General features: G+C 39.0%; 1 protein-coding gene across 8 annotated transcripts in view; it reads right to left on the bottom strand.

Moving 5' to 3' along the window:
* ATRX (ATRX chromatin remodeler) overlaps positions 1 to 13,396 on the bottom strand; it is a 77,375-nt gene extending 63,979 nt beyond the window's left edge. For 3 of the 8 annotated variants that reach the window (XM_051629911.1, XM_051629912.1, XM_051629913.1), the window contains exons 1-3: positions 13,236 to 13,396; positions 2,307 to 2,416; positions 142 to 197 (exon numbers count right to left, since the gene is read on the bottom strand). In XM_051629911.1, coding sequence (XP_051485871.1) covers positions 142 to 197; positions 2,307 to 2,416; positions 13,236 to 13,255 — 186 coding nt within the window. In that variant the 5' untranslated portion in view covers positions 13,256 to 13,396. Of the gene's footprint in view, positions 1 to 141; positions 198 to 323; positions 368 to 2,306; positions 2,417 to 2,862; positions 2,902 to 6,197; positions 6,290 to 12,105; positions 12,204 to 13,047; positions 13,067 to 13,235 lie in introns of those variants that run through there. The other 5 variants (XM_051629917.1, XM_051629918.1, XM_051629914.1 and 2 more) reach the window with 5 other exon arrangements.
* Positions 13,397 to 17,326: the final 3,930 nt, after the last annotated feature.

Below are 17,326 nucleotides of genomic sequence, written 5' to 3'. Positions count from 1 at the left end.
AGTAGATATGATGACATTTAAAGAACACTATCAGAACCATCCAGGAGATGTTATTGTAAAAGCAACAAAGTTAACTCAGCATTTCCTATGACAGCCACTCTGCACTAGTCATGCAATATTCCAGAGCATTTTTATTCCTACCTCTTCTCTACTGTTCTCCATTGAAGTTGGACTACTTTCAGGTTCTCTGCTTTTACCTATGGAGAGAAATTAAAGAAATCCAATTAAATGACTGTGTGACTTTCAGAGACAGACTGCTGCACAACAAAACACAGCCCACTGTATGGCATAAATTCTACAGAAATAATTTAGAAATTAAGTACCTGATAGGTTGAAAGGCAGCCTGCCCACTACTGGTGAAGAAACACTAAAGAAATGAAAGTGCAACTGAAACAATACTCAAACAATACAGGCACTGTCTTTTTTTTCATCTCTTACAAGTTATTCTGATTTTCTCTTACACATCTTAACATTAAAAACACAACATTAAATCTGGGATCATGGTAACACAGACAAAATCCCATTTAATACAGAGTATGAGAGAGAATTCCCATTTCTAGGTCTTTGGACCTGCAGAATATAAAACCTGAAGACATGCAACCTATTAGTATCTGTTCCATCCACTACCCTAGATAATAGAAGGGAATGTTGCAAGCTCAGAGGTTCAGTGGTACTTGCATGAAGTTGCTCCAAAAACTTAGCAATAGCTAGCAGTATTTTAATAGATGAACTACTGACAAACACCCAACTAAAGTGGTAGTCTGACTATAATTTCACACTTCAGTTTTGGGAAAAAACACACAAAAAATTACTTTATACTTTAAAAAAAACTAAGTAACTTTGATTAGAAAATGTAATGCTGGGTATTTGACCTGGGCAGAATTGTTTGGATAAATTTCAGCCAAAATTATCCAGCCACAGCTAAGAAGCTAAGACACAGGGAAATATAACCAAAAAAAAAAAAAGGAAACAAAGTTTTTGGCCATATTAAGTACCTGAAATTTCCCCTCTGAAATACTACAGGCATTCCCTCATCCTGAGGAAAGAACCTGAAATTTGGAAGAAGGGTGACATTTATTTTGGAGACTAGGCGCTGCCCACCTTCTACTCTTGACCAGTTTCACCTACGTGCTCAATCTATGGAAAATACCAGTTTACAGATGCTTGGTAGAGATTTCTCTGATTCTAGCAGTGATAATCTCTGTAAATTCTGCATTCAGATCTCAAAACCAACACTGAAACACACCTGCTATTCATCAGTAAGTGTACCCATTTCAAAGCAAACATGTATTTTAAGGGAAAGAGTCAAATTCTACTTCATAACTACACAGGATAAAGGAAAAAGATACATTTTTCCCAGCATGCTTCTCAGCAAACTTTCACTTTGAGATGCACCTACATCACAGTTCAGTTTATTATTCTGCTGAAGTACCACAAGAATAATTTAATTTCTTTTTCCTGTGTTAACAGCTCAGTTTGATGCTGACACAAGGAGGTTAGCACCACATGGCAGCAGACACCCTCTCAAGAGAAAACGTTAAAAGATAACAACTGCACACCCGAAAACCCACATAAGTTTATTGCTTAGGACAACAGGAGTCTGAAAGTAAGCTCTGTAACAGAGTCAACACATTCTCCTGTACTGTATCACTTCAGCACAATTTTTAAGTCATTAAACAGGAAACATATTTTACCTAGCTAAATTTGGAAACGGATTTTATTCAATACTGTTATGAAATATTTTTTATTATTGTAACCAAAACAAGGAGTTTACAATTTGTTACCTATTTCTATCTTGTAAGTAAAAATTTCTAATATAAAACCTGACCTAGCATAGGACTCAAGGTTTTACAGAAATACTGTTTTCAAATGTTTCCAGAATATATGTAGAAATCTTTTTCAAATACTTATGAAAGCACAGTCTCCAAAAGTACTTCTGCAACTTCTACAACAACTGCAAAAGCTTTACTTTAGCAGAAAAAACAAGATACAGCGCTTACACATTCAGGAAAACTGAAGAAGGAACGCCTAGCACAACAAAATACATGCATGTTTGCCAGATCATGTTCCACAGAAAGTCCATCACCAATAGAATTAGCTTTTCTTCAGATTTAGAAATAAATCAGAACTAAAAGAAATACTGTCTCAAAGGCCTATTATATATTTATTAAGATATCCCCACTTAAATCACATTAGGAATCTGCATAATTGCCCTACTGAAGTGCAATACAGTGAAATAACAGCACAGAGTTGCTGTACTTTAAATAATACATACATTGAAATTAAATATATAACATGCCTCATACCTGTGGTTTTGTTTTTAGATGATGGGGGACTGTTCGCGTCCTCAGATTCTTCTGATGAGTGAGCCAAGAAGTCATGAAGTTTCTGCACCAATGTATTCAACTTGTTTTCACTGTTAAAATACAATTAAAACTTCAAGTTTTACATTGCACTCTAATTAAGCAAGCTTGAAATAAATTGTTTAATCTCAATTACACACACCTACAAAAGAAACTCAAATACTGCTTAAACGTTTATTTCTGTAAAATAAATAAATACATACAGTTTTGTTAACCCAAGTAAACTAATATGTGCAGCCTCATTGACAAAAAAGCACTACAAAGTCTGTTAAAATAATAAAAAGCCTCTTTTGAATAGTTTTTAATGTTTAAAATTATTTACAAAATTCAAGAAAGTGAGTAGTAATGCTGTTATGACATTAAGATTAAAAAAAAAACAAATTTAAGATTCTACTTTGTCAGAAGATCTACAAGTTAAATAAAAGCTTTATTATATTACAAAAAATGTGACCTGTGGGAATATAAAACACTAGAATAGCAGAAGAATTGAACTTACAACCTTAGAAACAAACAGGTTCATTGAGCTTGACAGATCTGTATGCTTATGTTAGTACAGACTGTGAATGCTGTATTAATTTGGTCAAAAAAAACCCAAATCAACCACGCAGGATCAGATCATTTCTTGATCTGTTTGTATGAGTATTCATAATTAATTTATAAAAAGGTATTACACTGGGAATTCTCACTAGACAGTTTTAAACACCAGGAACTGATACACTGTACATATACTCATTACAAGAAAAGGACAACATCTTCAGCCCGTGCTTCTGTCAAAAAGCTATGCTGCTTCATGTTATGTTACTCCCTTTCATTTTACATTGTTTGTTTCAGATTTTCTCCTCACAAAGTTTCTACAATTTCCAAAGTGCCCTTTTCTAGCAGCAAGCACACCGAGGGAGGCCAAAGGCAGTCACCCCTTCAGACCTCCCTGTATCAAAAGTTACCACTCTCAGCTGTTTGTCACTGCTTCCCTCCTTGAAGCTATCAGTCCTCTAAAATCTGCCAGCTGATATGTCTGAGTCATCATACCTTATCTGCCACCAGACACGGCTTTCAAACTGCCGAACTAACCACCCCTTCGTAATTAACCCAGTTAAAGGATACAGGCTTCCAGCCTTTTCAATTTGTGTCTCCCCATTCTGATAGCAAGTTCCTTTTACAGGTTTTAAGAACTTTCAAGTATCTATCAAGAGCTCAATATCCTCACCTTTACCATCTCTACTATTTCTCTGAACACCTCAACTCATCAGCTTAGGACTGTCAATGTAACTGTTAGTGCTAAAAAAAAAAATCACCTGTTTTTTAAGAACAGGCACATGAGCATTCTCTTGAGCAATGAGTGAAAGTGTATAATATTAATGCAAATTACTTCTTCAAACAGTCAAAATAACCACACATAAAAACCATAAAACAGCCATTAAAAGTCTGTAATTTCTTTAAATCTTCTGAAGTACTCAAAATAAAACAAAATAGAACTTTGTAATGTAAAGATTTTCTGCATGAGTAAAGGACACTTTTCTTTTGAGACTACATACCTACCACAAATCACCTGAGCATAACAAAGAGCACATAACAAAGCCTCTTTTACTCTCAAGTGTACCTTAACATTTTCCTCTCAATCCGTTTGAAAGTCTTTCCCTCTAATTACTGGACTCATGCTGCTACACAACTGCCAGTACCTAAACTTGGGCTTTCCTTTTTGTCACGGATGGAAAGCATACTTGGAAAACATTACAGAAGATATAATGGTACACTTCAATTCTAACAAACTGCATGCTCTACATTAGAGAGGAGATTTAATGACAATTTACTCAAAGTAAGTTAAAAAAAAAAGAGTTGTTCAGAATCATTTGATAGTAACAAGTACATAAAGAGACCTTATATCCATTCCAGATGGTCTGAAGAATTAATGCACATTTAGAAAGGCCACAAAAAAAGTACATTTTTGGTAGTAAAACCAAAAAAGACCCACATGTGGGATTCTGGTCATTTAGTTTATAAATAGCTTATTTTGGTAAAAGCATTTCAGAAAATTAAATGGGAACTACAGATGAATTATAATATTGCTCTTAATACAAAGCAAATTCAGAATAGTGTGCATGTGTCTTTGTGACTAACACTGGGAACACTATCTACTACCATTTTTTAACTCTTACCTAACTAGCCTAAAACTCATTTTCAGAGCAAAATGTACACACTAATGAAAAAAAAAAAAAATTCTACAAACTACTACCAAAAAGTCTTCTCAATTTGCTTGTTCTCTTGATTATTCAGCATTTTGCACCATTAGCCTGTATTAAGGAATACCAGGTCAAATGTAAGTAAAGGTGTTTCTATACTTCACCACAAAGAAATTTTAATTTAGGGCAATGCTTTGCCTGCTTTTGTTTGTCAAACCAGGACACACGCATTTATAGTTGAGAATGTATTATCTGTATTCAAAGCTACTACTGCAAAACGCTTATTCTTTGTAATAGACCCATCCACTACTAAATTCATCACAACCTATAAAATATGTATTTTATTTTTTTTAGAAACATAGAAGCCTTAACATTTAGAACCATCTCAGAAGCACTAAGTGAAGCAGTCTACCTCTACCATATAGCAACAGTCCCTACATTATTTCCTAGTGTTTTCATGCTTGCATGTTCTAGGCAAATGGCTTCACCATCAGTGCAGAGCTATTTCAACACTGTTTAGCCTAATTAAAACAGGAATGAAAGGAAAGATGTCCTACTATTATTGGTTTGGCCATGAACCTGATTTGTGACCTTGGGAAACTATCTTATAAGGATACTACTTCTTAACTAAATTCAGAGCAAGCGCTGTAATCTTCAACAGTGAACACCTGGCCCTTACAAGAATTTTTAACAGTACATAGCAGGCAAACCTCATCTTAGGCTAAATGGTTCTACAAATAACTAGAATATATAAAAAGAAAAAAAAAAACACAAGGTACAAGGGATGTCCTAATCTAGACACAACATACTTAAATCCATCTGGCTATTGCCTGCTATCCCCTTATATGTGCTTATCTACACTGGGTTTGTGTGGCAGGAAGGTGTTACAAGATTCAGTGTTGTTTTCTCTTTATCCTACTCTGATTTGACTGGTAATAGATTAACTTAATTCCCCAGGCCAAGTCTGTTTCACCCATGACAGTAATTCCTGAGTGATCTCTATATTCTTATGTCAAGCCACAAGCCTTCAGTTATAATTTTCTTTTGCCTGTCCAGCTGAGGAGAGGAGTGACAGAGCAGCTTTAGTGGGCACTTGGCCTCCAGCGAGGGTCAGACCACCACATTACTTCATGCCTTACTTGATGATCATGCTTCTGCAAAGCAAATCTAATCATCACAGACAAATAAAATTTTAAAGAACAGTCTTCCTTTGGATCCAACTTGCCACATTCATATGATCATCCTCTCTGAGGGCAGGCAAGGTGCTGAAAATTCATAGCCAGGGCAGGAGAAAGAGCACGACTGCCCACTTCTGCAGCAAACCCAGGTCACACTGGATTATATTGTGAAACTGCCCTGGAAAAAGTCCTGCTATTGTGCTCAGTTTCTATCTACTTTCTTGAGACACTTAAAAAAATGTAGGTGGGTAATGTACCAGTTATCAACATCTGGAAGAATAGTTACAGAACTGTATTTTCTTTTAACAATTTCTCATTCTTCCACAGGATCCTACGAACTTTTAGTCTAAGTGCCCCTCAACTGAATTTCAAGTGGCTCCCAAAAGTCAGTGACATGGGAGTGCTTTCCAGCTTTTCACCTATCTCAATGTTGACAACTATGCTTTTGAAAAATTTTTCCTATATTAAGTACTCACCTTTCTTAAGTTCAACACTTGCTTAATTTTCTTCTGTTTAAACTTCTAAAATAGTATAAGGGCACCATTTTTTAAAATTTGTCTTTACAGTTGCTTTTAGTCCAAATCATATTTCACTTTTGAAGTTGAAATGAAATACTGCAAAACAACAAGTATTAAGCAGACAAAATTAAACAATCCCTAGAAAAAAAATTAGAGAAAAATAAAACCAGATGTGCTTTTAAACCACTGGTCTGTAGACTACAATGCCCTGCTTCAGACTGTATCCCTATGCAAAGGACAGAAATCCAACAACCCACAGCAAAGGTCTGACTTAACTACGACAGCGGGAAGAGGAACAGAAAGCAAAAGTCCCTGTCTACATTAGAACACAGGGAAGTCTGGTGCTAATGACACAATATCCATGCTACATACATTTCAGTAGTTCAAACTAGTAGTTCTGCAGACTGAACTACTGCAGCAGTTGGAGTACATCAAGAATGCTGAAGCACATCTTTCAGCTTATCTCCACCCAGAAGGAATCCAGTTTCTGCACTCCACGCCCCCCTGCATTATTGACAAAACTGAGAGCAAGGACAATCTGGAGACTTTTTCAAAAATGCACTTCTTAATTCAGATGTTAATATGGTTGCACCCAAAGTCCTGAAGGACAGAACATATTTTTCCAAAACATTTCTATGTCTAACATTACAACCATGATCTTCTTTTAAATTTACTTTTTTATAGTAAATAAAGCCAAAATTGATGTAACAGCTGAAACTGGTACTAGGCATCCTTATCCCCTCCACCCACCCCCAAACATATAATGTCCTTTCATACTGCCTAAGCCTTAATATAAACAGGTTTTTAATTCTGTCACCTACAAATGATGAATTTTTTTCCTTATGAGAAAGAAAACTGTTAGACTTAACCCCTTTCAAAGATTTTGCATACAAGGGCAAAGCCTTCTTTTCATATGAAATGTGTGAATATTGTGGCTGAACACACACCAAAGAAATAGCTTAAGACTATTGAAAAGAGTGAAATATTATAAAATTCTACAACAGAAGTTATTTATTTTCTTATCCCTAATCAGAAAAGCAGTGAACACACCTCCAATATCCTAAGCCTCCTCTCCTCTCAGAAAACATACATAAACAGAAAATAAAAATCAGCCTACTATTTTATCAGTTGAACAAGTAACAATGCTTCTACAAAGGTGGAGAAAAAGAACACTTCTATCCTAGTGGTTGGTTTTTAACAATTGTTTCCAAGGGCAAACCAACATGGTATTGTATAGCCTAAATCAGACTAATACTTCATGACACGTTTATACCAATATACCAATTATGCCAAAACAAATGAGGCTTTACAATTAGGATTGCTATACTCTGTTGAAGTGGATGTGAACCAGCTCTACCGCCAAAGGACACAGACACCTGACGCCGTCCATACTTTGTTCTCTGCTTTCTCCTCCACTTCAGCACAAGTGCACGGAAGCTGATTTGTATTAAAAGTATCCATTTCTTCTGAATCTAAGTAATTTCCCCAATCCAGGTCACTGCTCCCCAGTATGAATGTTTCTGAAGGCAGAGTGATGCCAGTCTGAGCTGGGGAGGAAGGGAATGTAACTTCAGTGGCAGCAACTCACTATGTGAGCTTGAGCAATCTATCATGCAGCAACTAAATTAGAGCTGGTCAGGTAAAGGACAGCAAGAATCACAGAACCATTTAGGCTGGAAGGGATCTCTGGGAGATCACTTAGTTCAAGCCCCCAGCATAACCAGAGACGGCTACCGCAGGTCACCCAGAAATACGGCCAGCCAGTTTGAGTAGCTGCACAGCTGAAGCTCCACAACCTCTCTGGGTGACCTCTTCCAGCATTTGACTGTTCTTACAATAAAAAAAGGTTCTTTTGTGTTTAGATGAGTCGTGTCACATCAAACTTATTGAATCAGATACTGTCAGAAAATACATTAAGACCGAAGCTCTGACTGGAAACAGAAGGATGCATCTAGCACTTCATCAAGCTCAGAGACTCTATGCTTAAGACTTCATTAACACAGATTCACTCTTTTGCTTTGTTTAGAACTTACTTTAAATCCACAGGGGCTTAATCAAGCAATATCTAGTACAGCTGAAGACACTTCATGGTGTGGATTAAGTAACTTTGGAGCTTAAATACAGCATAACAGGTTCAGACAAGTAAACAGAATTATTTTCTTCCAGACACACAAGGGGCATGAGAAAGCAATGGTTCTAAGTCACCAGGAGACCCTTTATTCAGTACACAGAAAATTACACAATTTATTTCTGTTGAGATGGTATCCAAACAACCATATCAAGATTTGGCTGAGAGTTACCGTGCTTAACTAAAAAGTGAAAAATTCTTTGGTTTTTAACCTGTTTCTTTAACAGAACTTAAAAAAAAAAAGCTAAGACAAACAACAATCTCATTGTTAGATTGACTTGAATGCCACACAGAAGTCTAACTTCAATGACAAAAATGACAAAATAATCTGCAAGCTGAAAAACACTTACTGAAGTCAGTAACTGGAAAATCTAAATAAACTATTTTCACCTTTATGAGACAAAAAACATGGCAAACTGAATACCTTGCTATATTAAGATAGCAAAGGAAGCTCAAACTAGCATATATAACACACCAAATAGAAAGTTATACTTAAAAAGCTCAAACATGGTTTGTTTAAAGAGAAGGGGTCCACATCCAATAGCGTCGTGTCCCTCTAACTCTAAAACTGCCTTTTGCTTCATTTTCTTCTGTTTCCTAGAGTTTCACAGATTCTCGACGAAACACTGCTCATTACAAACTCTAAGAATTAAAGCGCGTCCCAGCGTGTCCCTTTTAAGTCTCCCAGGTATTTCCAGTCATGTTTGCTACAGGTTTTAAGGGTTGTAGCCCATCTGAAACGTAGGTTTTTATTTTACAAGATAAAAGTCATCACTTTGCTTCACTATCACTTCTGAATTTATTGCCTGATTTTTTTGGTTTTGCTTTACATGACAGTTATATTTGCCCAACAGGTCTTCTACAGTTGAACCTATTAAGACCTACAGTTGGACCTACTAAGAAATACCTACAGCTGTGCAGTTTTCAGACTTGTAAATAAACTGCCTAAATAGCACTAAAGTTGACACTGGTCAACATCCAGTGTAATTGAGTTCTTGATTATTTTTTTTTCAGTGTTTCACTCCATTTCCAAAGGGGGGGAAAAAAAAAAAAAGGGAAAAAAGAAAATAATCAATTCACCATCTATATCTTGAATGACAACTGCCTGGTGGCTAGATGTTATGTCTTACAAAAGGTTTATACTCCTTATGGTTTATACCATCTTTTAAAAACTCAGTATCAAACCTTCCATTATATTTGCCACTGAATTTCTACAATTTCTTCTTTCTGCTCCTGAAACACCACTGGAACAACCTGCCTCTGAACTATCTGTGAACTAATTCATGTTTCCAAATCAACTGCAGGCACAAGCTGAGCTCCAGTGATACCAAACACATTTTCATGAGGTTCTGCAGTATCCTAAGGCTTTCCTGTTTAAAAGACACATTTAGTGATCGAATCTGAAAACACACTGTGTCATAGACTGCAGGTATTTAAGGTGAACAGATACATTTTAGTATTTTTTAATATAATTTCTTTTGGTGAGGTTTATCCATGTAAAAAGCACTAACTTTTCCTCCCTTCAAGCAGCTAGTACAAGTGCTGATCTGTAACAGACTGGAAAGTTTCCAGTTTCCACAATGATAAGGCCATCCTACTGCAGAACTGGTATTATACACCCTTCAGTGACATCAGTTTCATAGAAAATTATAATACCTTCAGTTAAGCCTTATACAGACCCTGACCATTGCAGCACTAAGTAGTGCAAATAAACAGGTTTTGGGGCACACGTGGCGAAGAAGACAACAGCAAGCCTAAAATTTTACTCTGCTTGGGGAAAGACTCAAAGAATCTGCTTATGCTCATGCTTCAGGATTGTGTGAAAGACAGTTTAACTCACACTGTATCTTCAGAGAGTAGGAAAGATGGCTATTGACTTATTTCCCATTAGAGCACTGGGGCATTAAATAACATGTCTCAAACAACCCTGTAATACCACTCAGAACAAACATGTCCAAATGATTAAAAATCCCTGAAAAGTTACCAAAAAGTTATATGGAAAGTTGCAAAGTCTGAATCATTAAAAAAATAAATGTATGCTGTTAACTGCACTATTAATATATATTGACTACCAGATGGTTCAAGCAAGTAAGGTTCAAAACGTGTCTTTTCCTATTGTGCTTGTCTTATACAATGTATGAACTGACTGGTAGAAATAAGTTAAGTCACAACAACAAAGATTCTCTCATTCAAAAAAAATTTTTTTGGTCAAATGCTATAGAGCAATCTTTAAACATTTACAGAGGCAGCTTTGTGACACACACCCCCCCTCCCAAGTTTCTTAGTAAATTACTCCAGGTTTCATAATGTTTTTCAGAATACCAAACTTATGCTGGACACACTAGACTTGTAGGTTCTTGGTATTACATGAAAATATTCCCTATACCAAAAGTTTAAAACTTCATACACAGCCAGCAAACCAATATTGATTCTTTTCTTTTCAAGCACTGTAAGTTTATCTTCCAAAATTGTTGTGAAGATTTTCCAGCAAAATTCTATTGTTTACCTATCTTCCAAAGAATTCCAACAACAATTCCTGTCTTACATGAGCAAAACTACAGATAGCAGAAGGTACGCAGGGTGATTGTGCAGGCTGACAGAAATGCAGGCAGCTGACAGGCCAACAGGACCTGTGGAAAACGGGAACAAAAGAGAGACAGAGAGCCTATGGGTGGTTTTCTTTTCCCTCTCATTCTCTCCAATTTTAAGTAAAACCTGAATTGACAAAAAATAAGAAAAAGCCCACACACTGTGTCAATCAGCTTACAGCCCTAAAACCATGGTAGCTTACAGTGTTGTGCCTAGGTCCTGGTATGGAACTGCTCATGTAAAATGAAAACAAACTGTTCCAAAATGAGCTCTATATGGGATGAGGATTATGAAAAAAAACAAAGATGGAATAAGAATCAAGCTCATGAACAGAAGAAAAGTTTGGAATACCAAAAAAAACACCAAAAAAACCCCAAAAGTAGTTTGTCATAGAGCCTGGTTATTATGTGGGACAAATCCAACCCAGAGACTACACACAATCTCACACCTATGTTGTACACACTTTTTGATCCTCAAGATTACAAAAAATCCGAAGTAATCCCATTTACCTGTCTTGATGTAATCTGAAAACCTGCATGGAAAATGTATGAGCTGCTCTATCCTTTTCCACTGAAGCACCAACTAAAGCAGCCCCTTAGTAGTAACACTAATTGTTGCACTAATGACAACATAAGAATTTGGAAAGGGTAGAAGTACAAAACCTTCACAATGTAGATCAGGAACAAGTGGTTAAAAAAAAACCAAAACAACAGACAAAGCAGAATATGGGGAAATGGTGAACAAAACAATACTGTGATAGTAAAATAAAAAGCAAAGGGGTTCAAATGAAACAGCATTTTTCAGAATATGCAATACTAATTATGACCATAAAACAGCCAATAAATATTAGTAAGTAAAATCTTTTTGCTATACAAAAATCAAACTCTACTTCTGACTTTTAGGAACTGGGGAAGAAAAAGGAGACAGTCCTTTATTTGTGTCAGTATTTCAGACTACACATGGAACAATCAATCCAAGACAAAACTGGTTAAAGCTGTCAAAGCACCTTAAGAACAGAGATGGGAGAAAGTGGGAGTGATGGACAATCCCTATCCCACAAAATAAGGAAGAAAACCTATGCAGAAGCAACTGCTAACTGTTGGGAAGTCAGGCACCAAATAACGTGTATTTACAACATTCATTACTTACATGTGATCAACATCAATAATGATGCATCCGTCCAGAATCTCTTTTTGTTCACTAGAAGCAGATTACACAGGCAACACTTCCTCACAAATGTTAAGGCTTTGAAATCACGAAAACGACCATCACTTTAACTTTTGGCTGAAACTGAACAGCAGTTACAAACCACTCAAAATAAATCTAAAACTATGTGATGAAGACACACAAATATGACCATAGATAGAACTTCCTTACTTTAGACAGCGTGATGCTTCCCTTCCTTAACACCGTTTGGTTTTGAAGATAGGTGCAACATTCGTGATGGTCAAGTGACAACACTTCATTGTTTACATAGTGCCTTAGGCATGTGCAACATTAGGTGCCCTAGGCCTGTGCTGCTCAGACCCCTTGAGATATCCATAAACTGAAAGCATACAAAGCCAACTATTTATTAATAGTTTAACATGGCGTCTTTTTTAACACTGACTTTACTCGGTTTTCTGTCAGCTTACTTAGTTTACGCAGCGAAACGGGAGCCGTTCACAATAACTAACGCAGTAGGAGACAGCTCTTCAAGGGTAGAGGGAGATGTTTGTAAACCAGCGTGAAAACAGTCCCCCGGCGGGGGGACTGGCGGGATGGAAAGGACTTTACTACAGCTCAGACACGTGGGGCGGGGGCGGACAAACGCAGGGCACATCCCGCGGCGGCGGGCAGGGCACGGCGGCCGATGGCGAGGGGCGATGGCGGCACCGCCCCTCCGGGCCTTCCCGCCGCTTCCCGCCGGAACGCGGCAGGTCAGCCCTCCCAGCCCTGCCCGACCCGCCCAGTAGGCCCAGGACCAACCCCCCCCGTGCTCGGGGACGCGAGGCGTTCGTGCCGCCGCTCCTCGAGCGCCGGGCCGCGGCCAGACCGAGCCCCCGCCACCCGCCTGCCTTCGCTGTCGTCCCCTCCCCCTGCGCTACCCACCCGGCCTCCAGCCGCCATCCCGCCTCCTGCCCGACCTCCGCCAGCGCCTGCCGCTGCAGGCCCGTCCCCGCCCCACCCCCGCCGGGGGGCCGCGGGCCGAGCCGGGCGGTGCAGCCGCCGAGGCCGCCTGCCCGAGCAGCGCCCGCCGCTCCCCCTGCCGCCCGGCCGGGGCGGGCTCTGGGCCCTACCTGACGGGCTCTGCAGTCATGTCTCCGCCGCCGCTGCTCGGTGCGGCCGGCCGGGCCGGAACCGGGCTCAGGCGCTGAAAGGAGACAAAGCCGTTATTGCCATCATCGCAAGCCCCGCCGCCATCTTATCGGAGGGAGGCTGAGGGAGACCTGCCTCCTGCCGCCTTCCTCCTTCGCCGCCTCCCATTGGCTCCTTGCCGCCCCCAGCGATTTTCTAATTGGGCGGCTCCGACGGGGCCTGTTGCTAGGGTCGTTCACGTCACCGTCCCAACCTTCCCTGCTCTGATTGGCTGGCGGGAGGGTTACATCACCGCCAGGGGCCTGACGTCACGCACCCGGTCCCGTGACATCATTTCAAAACAAGGTGTAGTGACCGCGTTGCCCAGCAGGGGGCTCCGGCCCGGGGGCTGCTCCGGCCCGGGGGCTGCTCCGGCCCGGGGGCTGCTCCGGCCCGCAGCCGCGCACAGACATGTCCCGCGGGGCAGCGGCCAGGGCCGGGTTTCACCCTGTCCCCAGCTGCTCACCTCGGAGGACAAGTCTCCAACCCAGATTCAACAACATCAAGTGGATCATGGCATTGAGGTACATCAGCCCTATGAAGAGTGACAGTGTGATGGCAGCCACACACCAACCAACAGCACCAGAAAGACCAGAACCCTCTGTGGGGACCAGCCATCCAACTCAAAGCAGACCAGGACACGAGCACAGGAGCAAGCTTTGGAGCAGACAGTTTCTCAAACACAGCAAGACATGAACAAGCTAAGCTATACTGCGAATTATCAAGGTTGTACTCGTTGAACAGTGTCCAAGTCACACTGATAGCTAGAGCTTCACTTATGCTAAGCTGCGCTAGAACTTTTTCAACAGAAAATTCTTGAGATTAGGAAACACATCGTTGGCAGCTTGAAGTGTGCCAAGATAATGCTCTCTGCTTGTACTAGCAGCTTCTACGTTCCTGTCAGATTATAAACTCCAATGAAGAAGACGATTGGAACAGATCCCTATTCAGAGGAAAAGAAGCTACATGGCTGTGTCATGTAAATTTCCAGCTCCCCACACGACCAAACCAGAATGGACCCCCAAAACCGAGTCCACTACCACACAGAATCTGAAACAGGTGACACAAGCATTAGTCACTTATAAAAGATAACCAGTTGTGAAAATAATTTTTCTGCAGAAACTTAAAAAACCCCAACAATGTATCAATTCACCTGGTTTCATGAAGCAATAGGTGAACTACGAGGAAAAAAACCAAATGAAAGTCATGTAATCTTAAGTACAAGTTAATCTCTATTTCATTCTAACAGAAAATTATAATAAATAGCATTTTCACACTTCAGCACACAAAGTTGCATATCCCAGGGAGATACTACAAACTGGTCTAAATACAATTTGCTTTAGAGTTTAACATTATACCAAAGAACTGCATGCTTATTTGTTGAATTTTAGTAATATCAAACAGCAGATTTAATAACAGCTTTGTTAACAAATGCTCTCTCATGGCCAGTGCTGCAGTTTTATAAGAACCTGCCTTCTAGGTAAGTTTGAGAAAGAAAAAAAAACAACAAAAAACCTGTGTCAACTGACTGCTACAAATTCAATTTCAAAATTCCAAAAGCCATTCTATTTTATTTGCCACCAGTGTAAATTAAACCAGATACATTACCTATGCTTAGCCCTGCATTAATATTCCAAAGGTGCAATTAAAGTAAGAACACAAAACATTTATTTTGCTCTTCAGGGTATTTAGTCTGCTTTATGGACTAATATCCTACTGATTTAGAATAACTACATGTATTTATTACTATTACTGTATAATATATCTTCTTTTACTATTTACTTGTGTGATGGAAGAAAGTATTTGAAAGCAGTTAAAAAACCAAATTTAATTGCCTCCAATTCATAACTTACACCAAAAGTTACACAAAATCCTATTGTGAGAAAAGGTAAAAATAAATAATGGAAATGTTTCCATCTCCCAGCAACTACAAAACCTGACACTATCATAAGGTTGTCAAAAAACAGATTGTAGAAGCACACTGAAGTCTTCATGTGGGCAGGTATTGTGTGCATCTGTAGAGAAACCTCCTGCACATCCAGCACACCTACAGGGAACTCTCTCCAGCACACAGGACCCGTTCCCCCAGCACTCTGCTGCCAGGCCTGAAGGAATGAGGACTCAGAGCTCTGCTTGCAGGACAAACCAAGGGCCACTGTAGAATCCCATCACACTTTTTTTCATACTGATAATTAGTTTTCTTAAGTAGGTATTAGCCTACTTTTAAGAAAAATGGCTGAAAGACATGTATAGTTATCAATCAACAAGAGAATATTTTAATAACTTTATGTGCTCCTGACCTAGAAATGCAAACTACATATACATCTTGTTCAGATCATTATCTGTGATAAAAGTAGCACAATTAATCCAGAATAATACACTATGCTTAAATTCATTTTATAGCAATGGTCAAGGTCTGAGCTTTCAAGTGGAATAGAAAATGTGCAGTGAAACCCATTCTCTAGTTGTCAGACAAAAAGCATCATAAAAACCGAAAACAGGTGCCTATTTACTCAAGAGCCTGGGTTTGTTTTGCACTTTAAAACTTTTTAACTTTAAAAAAAAAATCACCATAAGTGATTTTCTGTTATGGACTGGGTAATATTTTAAACACACCATCAGAAAACATTTCTAATCAACCCTAAAGGAACATTATAGACCCTTCTTTTCTCCTGACAAAGCCTGGATACAAAATGTGATTCAAGCATCTGATTTCATTTGGATGTTCTAAATGTTTAGCAAGTCATGCAATTACTTCTCTTTAGGACTTCTAAAAAACTGCTACTTTGATTTGTCAGGAATATAGACTAGAAATAAAATAAGGCTCAGGATGCCTTACTGCACATTTCTTTAGATGCTCAATAGCTGTGACCATAAAAGCTTCTACATTTTTCTCCTAAAGCCTCTAAGCAGCCATCATCCCATCATATCCTTCCGACACCAATGGATATTCCATTGCCTGCCAAAAGGTTTAACTTGTTCTTACCCTCAAGCCTAATGTCTGTGCTAGTCACGACTGCACATGTACACTCAACTACATGGACATCACCAGCCACAGGATTAAGGTCACTTGCACATGCACCAAGCCATACACAGCAGATGCAGAGTATTTTCCATCGTGCTGGACGACTAAGCAGTTCTGCCCCCAGAGCATGTGCTTATGGAGCATCTCTTAAAGGCTTAACTGCAGGTGTAATTACCAGCACGTTCTGTACTGAACACTCAAATGGTGTGAAGACAAGGGCTTCCAGTAAATTGCAGGAACCACAAACCCTACCTAGATTAATCCAATTAGATTTATTATCTTACCTTGAGCTTAGCTCATTGGAGAACTCCTTGAATTACTTCTAGCTATTATTTCAAAATCATTTTTAAATACACCACAGCCCCTTTTCAAAAGCAGAAAAAGCAGCAATCTTTGAGGCCAGCCACATTAACAAAACCACACAGTCCATTTTCAGCTAGAGACTATACCATTTCCTCCTTTTATTCTAAGTGTTCTCTAAAGGTGAGCTTTTACAGTACTCCTGAGATGTTTACTGACTTGCTTTTAAAGATGACTTCATCAAGCCCCCAGTTCTAGCATGCCAGTTCTCAAATGTGCTGCCTCCTCCACCTTTGTTCTACAGCTCCAGAACTGTGCTATATTAACTACCTAGTGAGATGCACATACCAACAGTCCAAAGTAATAATTTTGGGTACCAATTACAGCTGGCCATTATCTTTCAACTGCTGCACAATTCAAATTTTTCTAGAATTGCATCATCTCTACATCTGCTACAGATTGTTGCAAGCACTCAATTATCTTTTGCTCCACTATCACACTTGTTCCCTCTTCCACACACTTCCATTTCAGTCTAGAGAGCAGAAAAACTGTTGGGAAAAGCATTTGTTTTTATTTCATATGTCAGCATGGAAAAATAGAAAAATCCACAACTCTCAACATTTATATCACACCTTAAGCAGAAGGCCAACATGTCACCACCATGATGTGTAACTATTTGAAGTTACATAACATGATCAAATGTCTTTT

The sequence above is a fragment of the Apus apus genome, chromosome 12, assembly GCF_020740795.1.
Source record: "Apus apus isolate bApuApu2 chromosome 12, bApuApu2.pri.cur, whole genome shotgun sequence".
In the NCBI taxonomy this organism is placed as follows: Eukaryota; Metazoa; Chordata; class Aves; order Apodiformes; family Apodidae; genus Apus; species Apus apus.
This window is presented reverse-complemented; position numbering and strand designations above follow the sequence as displayed.